At 42.1% G+C, this 22,642-nt stretch overlaps 1 protein-coding gene across 2 annotated transcripts in view; it reads left to right on the forward strand.

Moving 5' to 3' along the window:
* Positions 1-22,642, forward strand: part of TUFT1 (tuftelin 1) — a 40,207-nt gene that overhangs the window by 11,473 nt on the left and 6,092 nt on the right. For both annotated transcript variants that reach the window (XR_011974903.1, XM_072644836.1), the window contains exons 4-8: positions 1,535-1,624; positions 4,044-4,115; positions 6,405-6,518; positions 12,809-12,937; positions 13,509-13,603. Coding sequence is in view for 1 of the 2 variants with exons in the window: in XM_072644836.1 (XP_072500937.1) it covers positions 1,535-1,624; positions 4,044-4,115; positions 6,405-6,518; positions 12,809-12,937; positions 13,509-13,603 (500 nt within the window). In the remaining variant the exon portion in view is untranslated. The remainder of the gene's footprint in view (positions 1-1,534; positions 1,625-4,043; positions 4,116-6,404; positions 6,519-12,808; positions 12,938-13,508; positions 13,604-22,642) is intronic.

The raw sequence follows: 22,642 nt of genomic DNA on the forward strand, positions 1-22,642 counted from the left end.
GTAGGCTGCCTTTTCTTTTTCATTGCGGAGGGAAGGAATTGTTTTCCATTAAACTTCTACTAAACTCGTCCTTAAGAGGAGAGTCTCTCTTATATTTCTTTATACTTCCCACTGTAACTAGCACAGGTCTCACATTAAGTAGGCACTTAATAGATGTTTATAGAGTGAATGAATGAATGAATGAACGAACAAACCAGATTTAGAATATGAGTGGAATCAGGACTCGGCGGCCAAGCTCAACCTCCCACTGTCTCTGCTTGGCTTGTATGTTTTTTGTCTCTTTCCTTTTCCTAGACCAAGTCTTTCAAACTTGCATGAGCCTGTCAAGTTCACTATTTGTGATATTGAGAGTTTTTAGTACTTAGCTGCTTGATTCCCTTCTTTCTTGGGTGCACATGAACTTTTTTCTTCCTTCCACTCCCCGAAGATCCCAAATTTGTGAGCTGATACTCTCTCCCCAATCAAGTAAAAGCCATGCCTGTCACCATTGCCCTGCAGAAGTCAAATTAATCAGCAGGTGTTTGTATTCAGTCTGTGTTCAAGATTATACCAGGCATATTATCAGGCTGTTGGTTTGAACTATCTTTCTGTTCCTTCTAAAATTCATTCATTAAAAGGCATGAATTAAGACCTAGGCTGTTTTCTGAGAGGAACTGGAATGAGGTTAGGTGAAAGGCATCACTGGAACTTGAGAATTTAATTTAGAATGTCATTTTGCATTATCCATGTATGGAGAGGGGACAGCTAGGTGGCAAAGTTTGTAGAGCGAGCTCTGAGGCTGGAGTCAGGAAGACTCATCTTGCTGAATTCAAATCCTACCTCAAATACTTGCTGAGCTGTGTAACTCAGGGAAAGTCACTTAACCCTGTTTGCCTCAGCTTCCTTATCTGCCACATGAGCTGGAGAAGGAAATGGCAAACTACTCCAGTATCTTTGCCAGAAAAACTCCAAATGGCATCATGAAGTGTTAGACATGACTGAAAAACAAAAATGTGAATGAGAACTGCTTCATTTTTATCCCTCTATCTTCAGCGCTTAGTGTGGTACCTAACCCAGAGTAGGCCCTTGATAAATTCTTACTGGTTAATTTGATTAGCTAGCTTTTGTGCATTTTAGATAACGGATTGTTGATTTCCTCTTTACCCTGTCATGTTTTTTCAATCCCTGGCCCATTATCAGTCAGTTTCCAGGGAATGCAAATCTATTTTAATGACAACTCATGGTAAATCTACTAAAACTAATCCAGGGTGATTTTTTGGGGGATTATATTATTTTGATTATTATGTTTGGGATTCCCTACAGCATAGTTTCCCTACTCGTCAGAGTAGAGAGTCAAGAACTGGCTTTTAGTGAGTCAGAAGAGGTATTGGGAATTTGGTATATTCCAGGTACTCCAAAATACCTAATCAAAACATTTGTCCCTCCTGGATTGGGAATGAGGACCCCATAAATGGACAAACTTGAGTGTTTCATTCTCTCCCTCCCCCAGCCTTCCTACTTCCCCCAGTTAAAAATCGCTTGCCTTCCCCACCAGGCTAGGAGCTGTTTGCAGAAGCTTCGGGAGGATATAAGCAACAAACTTGAGAGAGACTCAAGGGACTTTCTTCAGCAACAGGAGATGCAGGTAACTAATGGAAAATGTCTCCTATTTTACTCCTGGCAGTTAGGTTCTCAGTGGAAAGATGGGGTTGTCTGTCAGGTAGCATTTGTGGGTCATCTTCTAGAGGGGAGATGAGAATGTAGGCAATCTTGCCTTCAGGGAACTTACAATCTAGGGAGCCAAGACAAATGTATACACACCTCCCCCCGTGTGTGTGCGTGCGCACACACACACATACCCACACCCACACTTTGTCTCATTCTGCATTCAGGTACATACACATAGCTAGGTGTATCTCATTATATGATGTACTAGTTCCTAAAACATTATGTAAAAGTTTAATTTTTGTAAATTGCATAATGTTCAGATTCACTAGGGAAGTTTGCTATTTAAAGAAACCCTATAATTGCTGTAAAGTGATGGATTTTTTTCACAGAGTAGAGACTCTCCTTAACCTATCTGTTTTCCAAATTCAGATTCTCATGTAGTGAATATGTAAATAATGCAACACTGCTGATATAGTTACAGAGCTATTTTATTCATTCACTCAGAGAGAACTGTCCCCAGGAGGAGAAGTCTTTCCTCCACTATCTAGCCTTCCATCCTCTTAATCGGAGTCTGGTTTCTATTTGTAAGAAAAGCTGACACTTGTATGTGCCCTTAAAGTTTATAGAGTATCCTCTGCAGATGATCTCTTCAGATTCCCACAGCAACCCTGGAAGTGGTTGATAGAAACAGGTGTTACTATCCCCATCTAAGCTCAAGATTAAGTGTGACTTGTCTGTTGGCCACCCAACTAGGAACTGTTAGAAGTTGAGTTCAAGCTCATATCTCCCATGATGATAATGATGATAATGTACGTAACACCTAGTAGGTGCCAGGAATTGTACTAAGCACTTTAAAATTATTATTTTATTTGATCCTCACAACAATCCCAGGAGGTAGGTGCTATTATTTTATGCCTCATTTGACAGGTGAGGAAACTGAAGAGAAGTCACAAGCTAGCACATATCTGAGATGCTTCTGTCTACCACACCTCACTCTCAGCTGTTGAAACACCTTGGGTCCTAAATCTATTTAGCCCTCTTTGGGGGTCCGTTCTAGCTGGGTGGTCTAGTCATCAGGGAAACCAATTAAAATCATGAACTTTCAGAGCCTGAAGGGAATCTTGGAGATTCTCTGTAGTTCAGCCCCCTAATTTCATAGCCTGGAGAAGGAGAAGGACTTAGCTAATGTACAACAGCCAGCCAGCTCCTCTGATTCTCAGCCTAGTGCTTCTGATGAGTCTCTTCTTTACTAACAGATGGGAGATATTGAACAGATCATCAAACCATCCAGAAAAAAGCAGATAATGCCAAAATAATTCGCTTAGTGTGGACATTACATATATGTGCATGTCTGCGAATATGTATGTGAACACACATGTTTTATATGTGGTATAGATTGTAGAACACATAAACATGTAGGATACAGATTGTAGATTATATGCAAACATGTGTTGTATATTATATAGATTGAAGAATATATGTAAACATGCACATATGTAGAGGGTGTATATATATTTATGATACAAACTATAGACTATATATGCACACATGTAACATAGTAGATATCATACAGATTGTAGAATATATGTGCAGGTGTGTGTGTGTGTGTGTATGAATGAGTGAGGTTGTAGAATGTTCACTCTTTGAGGGCAAGGACTATGTCAGTTTTTCTAACACGTGCTTAATACATGTTTGTTGTTGAATTAAATATATAATGCACATCCAGTCCAAATAGGAATGTGTGTGTATGGGTAGGGGTATGTTTATGTACGTTGCATGGATATGTCTATAATCTGATATAAATATACCATGTTCTCCTGATTTCATGTTGTGTAGAGCACACACCTGGCTGCTGAGGGATAGCAGGTAGTCTGGTGCTTTGCAGGAAGGTAGGAAGAACCTAAACCTGGGCCTGAAACTTGGCTGCCACCGAGAATTCACCAGCAGTTCCCTTTCAGAACTGTTAACTTGTAAATCAATGTCGTTGCCCCTTGTTTAGAAGCTCCCAAAGCCGTATGGAGGAGATAGCAGGCAGTGGGTTAGAAGGCTGTAAATGCTGCTTTTCAACATTCTCTTGTCTCGGTGTGTGCCAGACTTTGTGGAAATTCTGGGGGCAGAGGAAAGTCAGTGTTGTCTATGAGCAGATGCTTGTATTCGGTGAGCTTCAGGGATTGGGGCCAATTCATAGTTTCCGAGCTGGGAAGGTTTTTGCTACTTGTTTTTCTGAACATATCAGTAAGTAATTAGGTCATCCTGCTTTGTCTCCAACAATGCCAACCCCCCACCCCCACCCCTCACTTGTGGAAAGACTCAGAGGGCTCTGATGTTTCTGGAAATGCTACTTTGTGTCAGGGACTGTACCAGCTGACTGACTTCCTTTTTTTTTCTTTGGACAGGTGCTTTTGGAGGAGCCAAATGGCTTTAGGCAGTCTTCCACTTCACCGGATGAGACTCCCTCTGAGACCCTGGTAAGTAACAACAAAGGGACGCTCCTTCTTTCCTTGCTGGTGCCAGGGGCAGAGAGAGGGCTCACCACAGGAGCTTGGGGAACCTTCTCCTGTGAAGTTTAAGGCTGATCTCTTCTGCTGGGTCATTACAGGAAGTGGCCCTTTGTAGAGGCTGAGGCAGAAGCCATATGCTCTGTTGATGTCCAGTTTGAGGATGTGGTCAGTCTTTTCACCCCCTTTAAATAGGACCTGGGGAAAGAAGGATAGAGAATAAGCATTTATGTAGTGCCAACTATGTGCCACACTAAGCACTTCTGCAAATTTTATCTTATTTGATTTGAACCTCACAACACCAGGAGGGGAGGGATAAGTGCTTTTATTATTCCCACTTGAGTTGAAGAAAATGAGCCAGGGTCACACAGCTAGTAAGTACCTGAGGCTGGATTTGAACCTGGGTCTTTCTGACTCTATGAGCAGTCCACTATACTGCCCAAATGGACTTTTTGGAACCTCCCTCCTCATCTCGTCCTCCCCCACCTTCCTTTCCTCTCTGTATTTGACTGCCATGTTGGGGTAACCAGTTATAATGATACCTTTTATTATTTATCTAGCCCCTTTCTTCTCACAAGCTCAAAGCTCCAACAGATGTTATCTCACTTATCTTTGTGGTAGCCCTGTGAGGCAGGGAGGGGCTGGTATTCCTTCTTTCCATTTTGTAGTTGTGGAAACTGGGGCTCAGATTGATTTAAGGGACTTACTCCTTGACTTGGAGGATCAAGGACTTGAGCACAGAGTTTTCTTCTTCCAGCTGAGTGCTTGAGGAGGGAGATCCAACCTCCTAGCCCCTCAGAGGCTCAGGGCTAAAGACCCTGGCAGTGGGACAGCATAATTTGGGCTCATGATCTTACATGCCAACTCAGCTCTAACCACCAGCCCACGGCTGGGTGTGGCCAAGCTCAAGTTAGGCTTTAACCCTTGATGGTGGAGTGGGGAGAAGAGGGAATATCTCTCACTTCATAGCTAGTCATCACCCTTCTTCAGCTAACTGGTTGTTGGTACAGGATGAAAAAGGCTTAAAAGACAATGTTCTAGGTCAGGGGTGGGGAGCCTGTGGCCTTCAGGACCATGGGGCCTTCTGGATCCTTAAGTACAGCCTTTTGACTGAATCCAGATTTTACAGAAAAACAATCAGGGAACTTAATTCATTCAAAAGGCAGGCTGCACTTAAGGATCTAGAGGACCACTTGGTCTTGAAGGCTACAGGTTCCCCACTCCTGCTCTAGGTGCATTCTAGTGTAACAGGAGAATTAGAGTCCTGCCTAAGGGAGCTTCTAATATCACAGAGAGAAAGTATTCACTACGTCATGAGGGAGTCATTCTGTTCCTGCTCTCAGCAAAAAGCAGTTCAATTGCGGGGGAGGGAGGGGGCGGAGTTGAACATAATAACTTTCATTTTGAAAAAAACATGGATTTTGATTTAAAAATTTTTTTTGCTTGCTATCTGAGAGAGAAAGGAGGGAGAGAATTGAAATTCAGAATTTTAAAAATGGTAAAAATTGATTTTACATGTAATTAGAAAAAAATAAGATGCTATGAAAATATTTTTAACATTAACTTTTTAAAAATTTGAATTTGGAATTGTCTTCCTTCCTCCAGTCAGCCCCTCTCTCACCTACTGAGGAAGAAAGCAGTATGATCCCCATTATATATATAAGATCATTCAAGCCATGTTTCCGTTTTAGCTGAGAACATAATAATAATTGACATGTGACACCTTAAAGTTTACAAAACACTTTATATGCATTATCTCATTTGAGATTCACATAGACCTTGTAAGGGGAGAGGAAGCATTGTTAGCGAGAGGCATTATCTCCATTTTACATGAAACTGAGGTTTAGGAAGTTTCGGTGACCGGCCCAACATCATGTATCTGGTAAGCGTCAGAGGCTGGATTTAAACCCAAGCCTTTCTTCCTGACTCTAAGTCCAGCTCTCTAGTCCCTCTGCTGTGCTACGTCCCTCATGAAAAAAGACAAGCTCACTTCTTAAGAAACCCTTTTGTAGGGACAGTTTAATGACGTGTTGAAAATGTACCTAAATGCTGAGGATACCTGTGTTGAAGGGGCATCCTGGAGGTGGGTTAGGCTCATTGAGGTTGGGACTATCTGATATGTCCAGCCAGTTCTTTTATTGGGGTAGATATCCTTTGTAGGGAGCAGGCTGGCCAGTGAGTCTCTGTTTCCCCAAGTTTCGAGGACAGTTGCATTAACTTTTGGGCGTTCCTTCTCTTAACATCAGTGTTTGATTACAGGTGCAAGATTATCAAAATAAAGATCCTGAAAGCTTGAGGAAAACCATCCAGAATCTACAAGCTAAGCTGCAGGAGGCTGAAAGGCAGCGTCAGTCAGACAGAGAGCTTTTTGAGGTGAGGATTCTGCAGCCCGCCTGCCAGTCTTATTTCCCATGCCTTTCCTCTGTCCATTCTCCATGCTGGTCATGCTGGCTTGCTCACTGCTCCCCCACATGCATTGTTCCAGCCCTGCCTCGATGAGTGATGGTCCTGGCCTGTGTCTGGAACATGCCCCTTCCTCACCTCAATTATTGATGAATGAACGCATCCTCAGGTTCTTCTGGGCCCCCTAGTTGTGTTAGTATTCTCTTCCAGATGAAATTATCTTCTGTGTACTTTCTGTGTAAATGTTGTGTGCATCCTCCCCCCCATCTCCCAGGAGAATGTAAACTTCTTGGGGGCAGAGACTGGTTTCCAGTGTACCTGGCAAAGTGCTTTGTGTAAATGTTGAGATAGATGTTGTTATAGACAGATGTTGTTGTTTAGTGGTTCTTGACTCTTCTTGACCTTGTTTGGGGTTTTCTTGGTGAAGATGCAGGACTAGTTTCTCCAGTGGATTAGGCAAACAGGTTAAGTGACCTTCCCAGGGTCACACAGCTAGTGAGTAAATGAGGCTGGATTTGAATTTGGGTCTTTTGACTCCAGGCCCAGTGCTCTACCCACTGAACCACCTAGCTGCCCCTTGATAGAGAATTTCTTGAGTGCTTACTCTGTGCCAGCACAGTGCTGTGCCCTGGGGATATAAATATGAAAGCTGGGATGGTCCCTGCCATCTAGAAGCTTATATTATAATGAGGAAGACAGCGCACGTAGGGGAGTGATGGTCTGGGAGTACACTTTGGTCTTGAATATTACAAAGACTATGAGTGAGACCATAGGAGAGAAGGGTGACACACTGCTTCCAAAAACAGTGGCAGAGGTGGTTTGATCATGGTTATAGCACTGCAGGTAGGAAAGAGAGTAAGAGCATGTCAAGACTGTTGAGAAGATAGCTAGAAAGTGGGGAATGGAGCGAGCACTGCCCATTCCTGCTCAAGGAGTAGTTGGCACTATCCTCTACACTTACTGGATTCTGCTTTGGCAGAAGTTCTAGTTCAGTGAAGAGTAAGGGAACTATTAAGGAACTCTTCTGCCTCAGTTTCCCTGTCTCTAAAATGATTTATTTTTCTAGAATGATCAGAGATGAATATAAAGTTTTATTTGTGATTCCATTCTAAACTTGGAGATTTTTTTAAAATGGTGCCAGCTCAGTGGTGCCAGATTTTGCTGGTGCTGTCTTAAAATGGAAAAGACAACCCAGAGGGGGCAGAGCTAGATAATCTCTAGGGTCCCTTCTATCTCCAACACTCTTCTGCTATTTTAAGGGTGGAGAAGGGATGGAGCCCAGGGCTAAAAATTTGTTGCTTCTAGTTTTGAATGGATATCCAAGAGTTGATTATGTATCAAGATGGCTATTAATTAGCTCCTCTGGGCAGGAGGAAAAGGAGTCTGAAGCTGGATAGACTTCTCTCCCTGGGAGGAATTGTTAGCCATGGCTGTCACTGCTGACCAGGGAAAGTTGGAGATTATGTGGAAGAAAGAGAGCGTGATGACTTTGGGCCCTGTAAGCATGGGAGAGGCCTCTGCCACAGTGACTTTTCTCTGGATTGCCAACCTTCCTTGGGCCACATAAAAATGGCTTGAGTGAAAATGCCCAGCTCCACGCTGGCCAGCAGCTGGCTTTTCCTTTTGCAGGCTTAGTGTTGACAGAGTAATTCAGACATAGGGTTCTATTTATACACTAGCAATAGAATGTGTTCTTTCAATGATATATTTTCAGTGATGGGGACAGATTGTGAGTCCCCTTTGTGACTAATGACAATCACTAGGTTTTTTGGGTTTTTTTTTTAAATTTTATTTTATTATTATTATTTTTTAATGTTTTACAATCACTGCCATAAAATTAAGATTTTATCTCCCCCACACCTACCCCCCACTACCCCCTCCCTCCCCACGACTGCATACAATTCTGTATAGGTTCTACATATACTTTCCTATTGAGTACATTTTCACTATAGTCATGCTATGTAGTCGGACTAAAATAAATGGAAGAAATCATATAACAAATCAAAACATGATACACAAAAACATACACATACACAAACATGATCTGCTACATTCTGCGAATGACTTCCATATTTCTTTCTCTGAGTGTGGAAGGCATTTTGCCTTAGAAATCCACCATTGGGATTTTTTTTTTTTTAATAAGTTCTTGCGTTATTACAAAATTCCAAGTCTACCAGAAAAAACTCTGCACACTGTGGTCGTTGCTGTGCACAAAGTTCTCCTGGTTCTGCTCCTTTCACTCAGCATCAGATCATATAAGTCCTTCCAGGCCTCTCTGAAGTCTTCTGGTTCATCATTTCTTATGGCACAATAGTACTCCATTACATTCATATACCATAATTTATTCAGCCATTCCCCAATTGATGGGCATCCCCTTGACTTCCAGTTTTGGGCAACTACAAAGAGAGCTGCTAAAAATACTTTTGTACATGTGGGACCCTTTCCCATTTTTATGCTCTCTTGGGGATACAGTCCTAGTAGTGATATTGCTGGGTCAAAGGGTATGCACATTTTTGTAGCTCTTTGGGCATAGTTCCAAACTGCTCTCCAGAATGGTTGGATGAGCTCACAGCTCCACCAACAATGAATTAGTGTTCCAACTCTCCCACATCCTCTCCAGCATTTATCATTTTCTTGTTCTGTCATGTTTGCCAATCTGATAGGTGTGATGTGGTACCTCAGAGTTGTTTTGATTTGCATCTCTCTAATCAAAAGTGATTTAGAACATTTTTTCATATGATTATAGATATCTTTAATTTCTTCTTCTGAAAATTGCCTGTTCATATCCTTTGACCATTTATCAGTTGGGGAATGAGACAATCACTAGTTTTGAGAGTGAAGTGAGACCTTGAAATAGAGATATTCTTTCCTTCATGTGGTAAACTATGGACTCCCCTGGGATTAGATATGTAACCTTGACGTCAGCACCATTCAGTGCAATCCTTCAAGCATGTATTAAACCTCTGCCATGTGCTAGGCACTGTGCTGTGTGATGGAGGTACAAAGACAAAAACAAAAGAATCCCTGTCCTCAAAAAACTTACATTCTTTTAGAAGGGTACAAGAGGCATATGAATATGAAATAATTTTCCAGTGTGGTACTAGGAGAATGCCAATACCTGGGTGGAATTGGCTTTGGTGGCACAGTTCAGAGAGCTCTGGGCTTTAAGTCAAGAAGACTTGAGTTTGAATCTTGCTTTAGTCAGTAAACATTTATTAAATGTCTACTAGGTAATATTCACTGTGCTAAGTGCTGGGGACACAAAGAAAAACAAAACAGTTAATAATCATTTGGCCAAGGACCTCACTTTTTAGCCTCAGCTTCCCCATCCATAAAGTGGAGATAATAGCAACACGTACCTCCCTAGTGGTAGTTGTAGTTATAGTGCTAGTAATAATGGTAGTGATAGCAGTAACCTTAGTATTAGTTAGTGGTAGAAGTACTAGTGGTGGTAGTAGTAGGAGTAGTGGTAGTGGTGACCTTAGGAGTATGTAGTTGTAATAACTATGGTGGTGGCGGTAACCTTAGTGCTAGGTAGTGGTAGTAGCTGCATTTGTGGTAGTGGTGGTAATGGTAATATAGTGGTGGTAGCAGTAGTAGCAGCAGAAAAAGACCTCATATTAGGAGGTGGCCCTCTGAGGAGCCCAAGGATTTTGGCAGCCAGAGGTTAGGAAGGAGACCATTCCAGGCATGAAGGACCGCCATGTATAAAGTTCAGAGGCAGGAGTTGGAGCAGCCCATCCAGGAACTAGCACAGAGGCTGATGTGACTGGGACATAGTCTGTGGAGGATAGTAATGTGAAATAAGATTGGGAAGAGAGGGTCTGAGTGACTGAGAAAACCAAACCAGATGTTTTCACTTCAGAAGTTAGAAGATGAGAAACTTTTTTGCATGTCATGGTCTTTGGTAGTTGTCTCACCCTGCTATCTCATTTGAATGATGTCCGTGACCTTTTCTAACAAAGACACTTTTTTGGTTTATGTTTCTGGTACAGAGAATGAATGGGAGGGAGGGAAAGAGGGGAGAGGAGGAGGAAGAGGAGAGAGCGTGTGTGTGTGTGTGTGTGTGTGTGTGTGTGTGTGTGTGTGTGTGTGTGTATGTGTGTAATCAAGGTGCATGGTCACCATATAAGTCCAAAAGTATTCGTTCACTGTTACCAGGTAGGGTTTGCCACTGGAGATCTTTTCTTGATAACCAAAAACAAGAGAGATAACATGGCAAAAGAAAACCACCTGGATACTAAGCCTCTCTTTCTCCTCCCTGAACCTGACCTGAGGAGGAGCTGGACCTGCCTGTCATTCCACTTTCCCTTCCCCTGGACACGTCCTTCAGAGGCCATCTGGTTCATTTTACATCAGAATTGTGGTGAAGTGTAAAGAACCCTAAGATAGGAGGCAGAACATCCAGTTTCTACGCCTGAATTTCCCTATCAGTGGTCATACTTCACGTCCCTTGGGGTCAGGTTTTTTTTATCTTTAAAATGAAGGGATTAGCACAAATGGCTTTCCACTCCTGAGCCAGTCTAAAATATTGGTTTTCTTTTATTTTAAAAAGAAAGAGGGGGGAAAAAAGGGAAATAAATACTCCTTTCTTTATCATTTTCTCATCCACCCAATTGACGCTTAAGAAATTCTTCCTAGTATAAAATTTCATTCTTTCCATGGGCTGTTTTGACATGGTGCAGGTAGGTAGTGAGTACCAGAGGTGGAATTTAAACCCAGACCCCTTCCTGATTCCAGGTCTAGCACTCTGTTCACTAGACCTGCCCCCCTCATGAAAAACAATTTAGCAACATTTTGAAAGAAATGCCTCTGTCAGTACTGTTGAACCTGATTCTAAGCATGGACCTGGGCCACTGGGACCACTGAAGGTGGATTAGGCTCATTGTTGTTTGATGGGAGTCAGGCTTGATGTTCCTATGGGAATTCCCTCTCTGAGAGACACAGGGATGATCCTAGCCTGGCTTATCTGCTTTTGAATCGGAAAGGGAGCCCTTTATTTTGTTTACCCCGGGGGGCAAGTCCACCGGTGTGAGCATTTGTACACATTTGGGAGCCGGTTTCTCTACGTAGCTGAGAATAGGTTTTGCCTAATTAGAACGTAATCGTCTCCATCTTTTACCTTTAAACTTAATATTAGCGGGGTGGGTACTGAGGAGAGAGTATGGCTTAGGGAAGAAAATCCCAGAAGTTTGCATTTAGGGATGCTGATAAAATGTAAGCTTCTTGAGGACAAGAATTGTTTCAGTTTTATCTTTGTACTCAACCCCAGTGCCCAGAACAGTGCCTGGCACATAGTAGTATATAACAAATGCTTGCCGATTGGTTGAGCTCATGCCCACTAGCGTTATCTTGAAATTGGTGGAACATCCTCCTCTCAACAGCTGCCATGCAGTTTCCTTGTTCAGGCTTTGCTTTTTCTTTTGCATCAGTAGCGCAAGCCCATCACCTCTGAGTTCTTGGCACTTATCCATTCCTCAGCTCTACCATATCTAGCCAGGTGCCTTATGTTGAGTGTTTGCCTTCTCTTTCTCATCTCTTTCCTTCTTCCCCCTTTCACTGTAAGAAGCCTGGTTCATGTCCTCATCACTTCTTATCTGGACTGTTACAACATCCTCTTAACTGGTCTCGTCGCTTCCCTCCTCTTCACCTTTCCAGTGCATCTTCCATACATGTCCAACGTGGCACTCTCATCTTATTAGGGGACTGTCTCTGACCTTTCAGGCAAAATACCAACTCCATGTGCTGTTTAAACCTCTGCTGTAATCTGAGTCCCACCTACCTTTCCCGACTTACATTGCTGTCCTTCACGTGCTGTGTTCCAGCCTACCTGACCCACTCCCTATTCTCCTAATTCAACACGCCATCTTTTGACTTCCTGTCTTGGGCTGGAGTGTACTCCCTCACCTCCTCAGAATCTCTAGCTTTCTGAGGGGCAGACATACACACATGCATGCACATGCTCATGCATGCCTCATCCTTTACATGGACAAACTCCTTCCCTTACCACTTATTAGTAAATTACATTTACGTGTCTGTGTCCGTGATGTCTCTCCCTAATGCAACGTCAGCTACTTAAAGGCAGGAAGAGGTTTATTTTTGTCTTTTCATCCTCTAGTATTTTAGCACAGTGACTTAGATGGTGTAGAGTAGGTACCTATATTTTTTGTTTTTGACTTGAGTGGAATTTTACAGACTCCCCTGCAGATGTCTGTGGGGTGAGTTTTTCCCAGTTACCAAGTGACCATTCCATATTTTAGGCCACACTTAGCCGGTACCAGAGAGAAGCCGAGATGAGCAGTTCTGCACTTCAGAGAGCGGAGAGCAACTTGGAACAGAGAGATGTGGAAGTTCTCGAGCTTCAGAGGAGCATGTTGGGTATGGAGAAGGTGACTATCGAGTTCTTTTGGATTTCAGGTCCTCAGGGCCAGGAGGCACCTAAAGATAGGACCCTAGTCCACCCCTCTGTCTTAGGGCACTTCTGCATGTCTTGCACATTCAGAGAGAGCTACCTTCTTTTTTAAAGGACTCCAAAAATGGACATTCTCCAGCCTCCTTTGGTAGATGCTTCCCTGTTTCTTTCCATGTCTCACCAAGCCTCCCCTGTTGCCGAGGAAGCCTCTTTATTTCCATCTTGTACAGCATCTCCCTTACAGGCTTGGAGACTATTCTTAAATTGTCACTTGGTGCTAGGGCAGTGGCAACCAGAGTTGGCAGATGAATCTGTCCTGGATTCATCAGGGCTGGGCTTTCCTGGAGGGCAGAAGGGTGAGGCCCAGAGGTTTCCTAGCCCAGCTACTAGAGGAGGGTGGGAGGGAAGGATTCTTGATTTCAGCAGAAGGCACCCCAAGAAACTAGGTTGGCTTGCTTGGCCCTTAGCCCCTACCATAGGATTCTCCCTGGACCAACCACGGAGGCCTTCCCCTCATCCTAACTTTGCCTTCCTCTGGCCCTGCCTAGGAACAACAGAGCTTACTGGAGAAGATCAGGGAAGGGGAGACGGCCCTGGAAGAGCTTCGGACCCAGAGTGCTGACTGCCTTGCAGAACAGGAAAAGTAAGGGCGCCTGCTTGCTCACTGTGCAGTTGGGGCGGGGGTGTTATACTCCTGTGGCTCTCGCAATGGCCAGATTTGGGGTGGGAGCTGCTGTTGCTGATGTCACACCTTCCTGGTCTGACTCACCCACATGCTTCTTCAGGGTGTGGCCTCTTCCTAGGGAGAGGACACTGCTTTTAGGAGCCCGGACCATCTTTGGCGAGATGGTTGGTTTGGGAGTCACCAGCTCACAAGAAAGCTTTGGCTGCTCACACCACGATTGAGTTATTGATTAACTGCCTGAGAGTTTTGTTAGGACTCGGGCCTAGATGTCATAAATACAGCGGGGAAATTATACCTGATTCATGCATAAGAAAGGTGCACAGTAACGTATCCATCAACAGAACAGATATTAAATACCTAGCATGGGCAATATACTCTGCCAGGTGCTAGAAGAGACAAAATTTGGATGTGATAGAGACCCTGCCCTCAGAGTTTATAGGATGTATGAGGTCCAAGGGGAACAAGGTCATCACTGACTAGAGGGAATCAAAGAAAGCTTCCTGGAGGAAGTGATATTTGAAATTGGCTTTAAAGGATGAAAGTGTAAGATTTTAGCAAGAAAGAGTTTGCACTTTAATTTGATGAATCCATTGAAGGATTTTGATTTAGTGAAGTGGTGTGGCCAGATCTTCAAAAATGGAAAAGAAATTTGGCTCCAGACTTAAAGGACAGTGTGTGGAGGGTGAAAGTGAGTAGAAACAGAAAGACGTGTTTATGGAACTCTCTGTCACTGGAATGGTTCCAAAGGAGATTAGACGGTGACCTGAGGCAGTGCAATATAGTGGGAAAGGGGAGCCTTTATTTGCAGTCCTGGCTATGAAGCTTTATAGTATGTAATCTTAGGCAAATCATTTGATCACTGGGAATACAAAGACCCAAACTTCCCTGAAGAGTTTATGTTAGCCAGGAGGTGGGAGTAAGCATGGGGCGGGGTTGATGTGGTGGATTTAATATATACACAGCTAAGGAGTACAGTTATTTTAGAAAGGAGAAGGAACTGAGAAGTGGGATTAGGAAAGTTCCAGATAGGAAGTAGAACTCAAACAGAGCCTTCCTGAAAGAACCTAGAAAAGGTATATTTATTCGGCAGAGAGGTGAAAGAAGAGATTTCAACAATGATTGGGGAGGTAAATTTAATTACCTCTAATTTAATTAATAATAAATAAACTACCTTCTACTTTCCTTATGATCAGGGGGACAGAAAAAGATTATACCATTGAAACATATAAAGTAATAACAAATTAGGCCACTCTGAGCCCTAGGCCACTAAGGAATTTCTGGCCTCTTTGTGGCATAGGTTATAAACAGGAACAGAAGTAAACATTCAGCGGATGAATCTGATGAATCACAGATCCAGCCTAATGTTGTCATGTTGGGTATAGTCTGAACTATACTTTTTTTTTTTTTTTGGCCAGTACAATATAATTCCCATCACAGTCTTTGAGGATAGAGTTCTCTTGAGGCCTTTTATCGTAGTCCTCATGGCTCTAGATCTTATATTTAGGTCAGCCATGGAAAATCTAAACATTTTATTTTTAGGCCTTTGCTTTTGTCATCTGCCTCCCTGACCTAGTCTGTTTCCAGAGTAGGTCAGGAACTCAAAGAACAACTAAATTATTTTGGTTATTCCCTTTCCTTTTCTTCCTATATTGGAGGCTTGAATTAATAGAAACGTAAGAGGAAGAAACCAAAGGGTCAGTGTAAATCTGTATGTGGTTATTTGGTTATTAGGGATTTTAGAAGAAAGGGAAGGAGAGAACGAAGAAGGAAAAGGTAGGAAAAGAAAGAAAAAGGAAGGGAAAGAGAAGGGACAAAGGAAGAGAGAAAAGGGAGGAAGAAGGAGAGAGAGGAAGGAAGGGAAAAGAGTAAGTAAGGGAGAGAAAGAAAAGAGGAAGGAAGGTTTTTCCATTTACATTGTTGTAATTAATGTACGTTTTGTTGGCTCTGCTTATTCCACTCTGCACCAGTTTATACAGCTCTTTCTGTACTTCTCTGTATTCCTTCATTACATTTATCATTTCTTACAACACAATAATATTCCATTGCATTCATGCACCATAATTTATTTGGTCATTCCTCAACTGATAGACATCTACTTTGTTTCCAGTTCTTTGCTATCAAAAAAAATTGTCACTATAAATATTTTGCATTCATGGAGACTATCTTCTTATGCCTTCCTTGGGATATAAACTCAGTAATGGAATCTCTGAATAAAAAAAATGAACATTTAAATCATCTTATATACATAATTTCAAATTGCTTTCCAAAATGTTTGTTCCGATTCGCTACTCCGCCAGTAGTACACTGGAAAGTCTGTCTTTCCAGAACCCCTCCAACATTGACTATTGCCTTCTGTTATTATCTTTGCCAATTTTCAGGATGCACAGTGAAATCTCAGAGTTGTTTTGATTTGCACTTCTCTTATTATTAGTGAACTGGAACATTCTCTTATGGTTGTAAATACTTTGCAGTTTCTTCTCTTGAGAACAGTTTGTTCATGCCCTTGGACCACTTCTCTCCTGGGGAATGGCATTTGGGGGGTATATCCTGGCTTCAGAGTCATTATCAATAGTAACTGTTGCTCTCTCCCTCCTAGCTTGTTTTACTTATTTTTTACTTTGGCTCATTAAAGGGGTCATTTCCTGATTACTTCTTAGAGAGGCTTATTCACTGAATGGCCTTACCTCACTCTAAGTGAGTACCTGAATAGGCCAAGGTCTCCCATTGCATCCTGGACATTCTCTACTCATCCTGATGAATATCTGGTCACTGGATCCAGATGGCTCAGGAGGGAAAAGTGAGGCTGGTGACCTGCACAGCCCTCCCTCACTCAAAGCAAAGTCAAGTGCAAGTCATGTCATCATTTCTCTGATGTCATGGTCTTCTTAGAGAATGAAGGATGAATGCAGACAGATATGTATACGTGTGTGTGCATACACACATGTATACATATATCTTGGATGCTAAATGTTTACCAGAGAAATTTGCTACAAAGATTTTTTTTCCTCACTCAACCACTCTTCTTATCCTAGGTGCATTAATTTTGTCTCTGCAGAAGTTTTTTGGTTTTATGTGGTTAAAGTTATCTATTTAATTTTTTGTAATTGTCTCTGGCCTTGGTTTGGTTAAGAATACATCTCCTATCCATAACTGTGAGAAGTATTTTAATTTGTTCTTCCTTCCCCAAATCATTCTTGACTCAACTACCAAAGTGATTCCCCACTGTCTCTAAGAACAAATATAAATCCCCTCTGTGGCATGTCAAGACCTTTGTAACCTAGCCTAGGGGTGGGGAACCTGCAGCCTGGAGGCCACATGTGGCCTTCTGGATCCTTAAGTGCCACCTTTTGAATAAATCTGTATTGTACAAAATAAATCCAGCTTCATTCAAAAGGCTGCACTTAGTGATCTAGAAGGCCACAGCTTCCCCTCCTCTGAAGCCTTTTTCTGCTTTTCAAGGCTTATGCTTTACTCATAATCCAACTACAGTAGCCCACTTGCTTGTCATCACTAGAGCTGGTACTCTAGCCATTTCACCATTTAGCTACCTACATGCATCAAACCATTTATATTACAGACTATGTAGCTTATATAAAATCTTATCTATAACATACATGTGGAATAGCACATATCATATCTAACAGGCTCATCATACTTCACTCCCTCCTCAGCCATCTTCTTCTCCACCTTACTCCTCCCCCAATCTCTAGTTCTAGAACCATAATCAAATCAACTCTGCCCTCTAGCAGGGCTGTGTCATCCTACTCCCCTAGGGTGCTGCTTGTCATTCTAGTAACTCTCTGGGCCAATGTGCCCCCTCCCACTCCTCAAAGTGTAGTCTACTCTATGAGAATGTCAATTCCTTAAGGGCAAGAATTATCTTTCCTTTGGCATGTGTAATCCAGGGCTTAACACATATGTGCTTAATAAATGCTTTCTTATTCATATTAATATGTGATTAAAACAATTTTAGTAGTTAGCCATATAGAATGCAGATTTTTCCAAATAAAAGAAATTTGAGAAAAAGAAGAATAGAGAAGAGGGAAACAGAGGAGTTTTGGAGCTTTAAACTCCAAGCTTATCTTGTCTTTGGGACAATCTTAGAATTCCAGATTTTAGGTATCCCTTGTTGTTACCCCCAAAAGAGATTGGGAGTACAGCTACAACATAGTGGAACCTTCCATCAGGCTCTCTAGTTTGGTTTCCCAACAGGGTTGAACTCCCTAACCTTTAAAAAAAAAAATGGAGTCACCAGCCTTTGTGCATCTGAGGCATAGGAAAATAGCAGCAGCAGACTGGAACATTCTTCTCAAGTGACTAGACCTTCTGGGGAATTTTGGTTCTCTCTGCTTTGAAGATATCATGTGATACAGTAAAATAACTGCTGGCTGGGAAGTTAGAAGCTTTTGAGTCAGCCTTGGCTGAACCACTCATTAGCTTTATGACCTTTACTTTAGTAAGTCACTTCTGATTAGACCCTATTTTCTTCCTCCAAAAATAAGGAAGAGGAGAGAGCTAGATCCTCTGAGAAGGAAACAGTTGCTGGCCTTCCAAGCAATAATATAATAGAAGCACAGGAGCTATTGGGTGAGAGATCCTCCAGGAGGGGTCAGAGAAAAAGTGCTACTGAAGCAATTGTTGATTGACCTGGTAACAACCAACAATAGATGTTTTCTTCCTGGAGTATGTATCCTATGTATCCAACATATAATAGAGAGCCTTCTAAGACTTAAAAGGTAGCAATACAAAGTCTTTTAAAAATTCATTTTTGTCAATTTTTTTTTAAAAAATCATTTGGGCACACATGACCTTGCCAGAAGGAACCTAAAAAAATATTGCCAAGGTTATGAAGTGTCCTGGTCAAGAAACTGAAAGACCACAGGGACCCAGGTTATGTTTTCTTTCACTGCTGCCTCGTGAAGGCAGGGGATGTGGAAGAGTATAATTGATTTAAGATTTTGAATGGTTGTTTAAGAAGGTGTCTGAGAATAGGATTTGGCTTTTTTGGAGCATAGCTTTAAAGTATAGGAATGACAGATTCCTAGTCAGGGATGGGGTGTACCTCGGAAAGCCCAATAAGAATTTATATGTTTGCTACCTTACAGATTTAATCAAAAAGGCCTTAAAATAAATATGGGTAGTGATGAAACTGCCTGTGTATATCCAACAAGTTAGATTCTGTAGAAAATACATAGCTGCAGTGAATGCAGAATATTAATTAAGATATCCAGAAATGTGTAGGAGAAAATGTCCTCCAAAGAAGCCATGAATTCAAATGTCTATACAGAAATGACCAGTGTTTAAGGCACCAAAAGCAACTAGGTAGGCCTTCTCTAAGGAGGCATATTTGATCTCAGAGGTATCTTGAGATTTGATGGGTTGGAACTGGAAGATGCCTTTGGATGAGATGAGTACACCTTGTACAAAAGAAGCAAGGAGAGGAAAAGGGAGTGAGAGCGGGTGTTGGGGAGGGTGAACAGTAATAATAGCAGATGTTTGCGTAGTGCTTTAAGAGCTGCTATACATTTATTAACTCGTTTAACCTTTAAAACAACCCTGTGGGGTAGGTAGAATTATTATCCCCATTTGACAGATGAGGAAATGAGACTTGAGAATTTAAGTGATTTGTCCAGATGCTTCTAGTAAGAGCCTAAGGCAGAATTTGAACTCTAGTCTCTTGACATCAAGTTGAGCTGTATATCCACTTAGCCACCCAGCTTCCTTTAGGAAGTGTATGTTGAGAATATATATTTATGTGAGGAAATCCAGAAACCGTGGATGGGGAAGTGGCCAGGAAAGGATAGTGAAGAGCGTTTGGATAAAAACAAAGGAAAGAACAGAGTAGTCAAGAAATAATCATAAACCATTTATTAAGCATGTACTGTGTGCCAGAAACTGTGCTAAACACTAGGGATGCCAAACAAAAGGCAAAAACTCAAGGAGCTCACAAGTTACTGGTGGAGTCCACATGCCAACAAATACAAAGCAAGCTATGTACAGGAGAAGAGGAAATAATAGAGGGAAGGTGCTAGAATTAAGAGAGATTGAGAAAGTCTTCCTGTGAAAGATGGGATTTTAGTTGGGAGTTAAAGGAAGCCAGGAAGCTCAGTAGTTGAAGTAGAAGAGGGGAAAGCATTCCAGACATGGGGGACAGCCAGAGAAAATGCCCAAAGTGTGTCTTGTTCATGGAAGCACCAGGAGACCAGTGTCACTGAATCCAAGAGTAGTTATCAAGTGATAAGGTGTAAGAAGATTGGAAGGATAGGATATGAAAGGATTTAAATGTCAAACACAGTAGTTTGTATTTGATCCTGGAGGTTGTAGCAAGCCACTAGAGTTTGAGTAGGCACTAACACATGACCAGACCTGTGCTTTAGGAAAATCACTTCAGTGGCTGAATGGGGGATGGATTGGAATGGGGAGAGACTTGAAGCAGGCATACTCACCTGCAGGCTATTGCAGTCATCCAGGAATGAGGTGATGAGGCTTGCACTAGAGTGGTGGTAGTGTCAGAGGAGAGAAGGGGGCATATTCAAGAGATGTTACAGAGGTAAAATCAGCAAGTCTTGGCAACAGATTGGACATGGAGGGTGAGAGAGAGTGAGGAATCCAGGATGACTCATAGGTTGTAAGCCTGAGGGACCAGATAGATGGTGTTGCCCTCTAGAGTAATAAGAAAGGTAGGAGTGGAGGAGGTTTAGAGGGGAAAATTATGAGTTCTATTTTGGACATATTTAATTTGTCTACTGGACATCCAGTTTGAGATGTCTAAAAGGCTGTTGAGAATTTGGGGCAGGATAGGTAGATTTTGAGAATCATTAGCATAGACATGGTTATTAAATCCGTGGGAGCTAATGAGATCACCAAATGAAGTAATATAGAGGGAAAGAGAAGAGGGCCCAAGACAGAGCCCCAAAGGACACCTATGGTAAGAGAGCATGATTTGGAAGAGGATCTAGCAAAGGAGATTGAGGAGTGGTCAAATAGAGAAGAGGAGAACCAGGAGCATGGTGTTCAGAAAACCTAGAGAGAAGAGAATATCAAGGAGAGAGAGAGGGTGATCAACAGTGTCAGAGGTCAAGGAGAATGAGGATAGAGAAAAGACCATTGGATTTGGCAGCTGAAAGATCATTGGTAACTTTGGAGAAGGCAGTTTCAGTGGAAAGGTTAGAGGCTGGATTACAGGGTTTAAGGAGAGAAAGTAGAGGCATCTATTATTAGAGGCTTTTTCAAGGAGTTTAACTATAGAGGGCAGAAGAGATACAGGATAGTACCAGGGGTGGAAAGGTCCAGTGAGGGTTTCTTCAGGATAAAGCAGACATGTGAGCCATAGGGAAGGGAGCCAGGAGAAAGGGAGGAACTGAAAATAAATGATAGGATAAGAAGTAAGACTGGAGAGACAGGACGGCGTGGGGTCACTTGGACAAGAGAGGGTTAGCCCTTGGTGAGGAGTGAGGCCACCTCATCTTGTGAAGTGAGTGACGGCGGAGAGAGCAGAAGGCACCAGAGTGATGGCAGATGTGGGGGAGGAAGCTCCTGGCAAATGGCCTTGATTTTTTCTGTAAGATTCTCATCTGAGAGTTGAGGAAGGGGAAGCCATGGGAGCTTTGAGAAGGGGTGGAGAAGGTTTAGAAGAGTCCCTGCGGAGTGTAGGATAGTTGGTAAGGGAAGGTATGGAAGGCTTGCCCAGCAGCAGTGAGGGCCCAGTTAAAGTTATAGAATGTAAATTTGTGGTGGGCCCAGTCAGAACAGTTGAGTCAGCAGCACATATGTAGGAGCATTGAGTAGTGGGAGTGATCTAAAGCTGAGGCTTAGCTGGGTGTAATTGGTATAACTTCGTCATCAGAACCTACTACAGGTCACTTGGACAGAAAGGAGAACTAGATGAGGAGTTTGGAAGATAGACTGCACATTTGGCATGATGTAGAAGTGATGAGGGATTTCAGTTATCCAGACATCTGCCAGAGCATAATTGATAACTTCATTTGTCTTAAAAATAATTGCATCCTTTACAAGGTATAGGAACCAATAAGGGAAAATTCTGGGTTGAATTAGATTTTTGCTAACTTTCAAGCACCAATTGTTGGGGTAGAAATGGGAAAATGGGGGAGGGGAGTGACCACGTGTGATAGGGAAATAAAAGACAGGCCCAGTCTGATATACACCCTAGATTTTGGGGAAAGTAGATTTCAGAGATTACAGTGGAGTTCTTAACCTAGGGTCTGTGAATTTAAAAAAATCTTTTTTGATAACTATATTTCAGTAGAATTTGTTTCCTTTGTAATCCTATGTATTCTATTTTATGAATTTAAAAACATTTTTCTTGGAAGGAGTCCATAGGTTTCACCGGACTGCCAATAAGTCCATGATACAAAAAAAAGATTAAGAATCCCAAATTCACAGGAAAGGTAGGTATCCCTTAGACTAATATTCTATAGAAGTCAGGCCAGGAAGGATGGGAGGTGCTCAAGAATGAAATCCTGAAAACACAGAGGAGGAAAAAGCAGAGTTATCTGAAGAAACCATTGTGATTGTATAGGAAAATACCCAGGCAACTTAGATTTTTAAAAGATACAGCTATGCATCATATCTTCCTTCCCCTTTCCCCACTACCCTGTCTCTCCCCCCTCCATATATATATTATGTATATATACACATATATATACATAATATATATGTATATATATACGTATGTACACACACATATATACACACAAATATATGTACACATACGTGTGTGTAAAATGGAAAGCAAAGACAAATGATAGGAATGAATATGAAGCCCTATAAAAAAATAGTAGCAGGAACACTGGATCTCAGACAGCTGAAGCTCAATTAAAGTATAAACTTCCTGAGAATGTGGACTATCTTGCCCTTTTTGTTTGCATGCCTAGCATTTGGCACATTGATAGGCACACAGTATGCACTTACTAAATGCTTTTTTCATTCATTTACTCAATGTGATGAAGGTGGCAAGGAAAGCTAAAGACAATAAAA

The sequence above is a fragment of the Notamacropus eugenii genome, chromosome 2 (assembly GCF_028372415.1).
Source record: "Notamacropus eugenii isolate mMacEug1 chromosome 2, mMacEug1.pri_v2, whole genome shotgun sequence".
NCBI lineage: Eukaryota > Metazoa > Chordata > Mammalia > Diprotodontia > Macropodidae > Notamacropus > Notamacropus eugenii.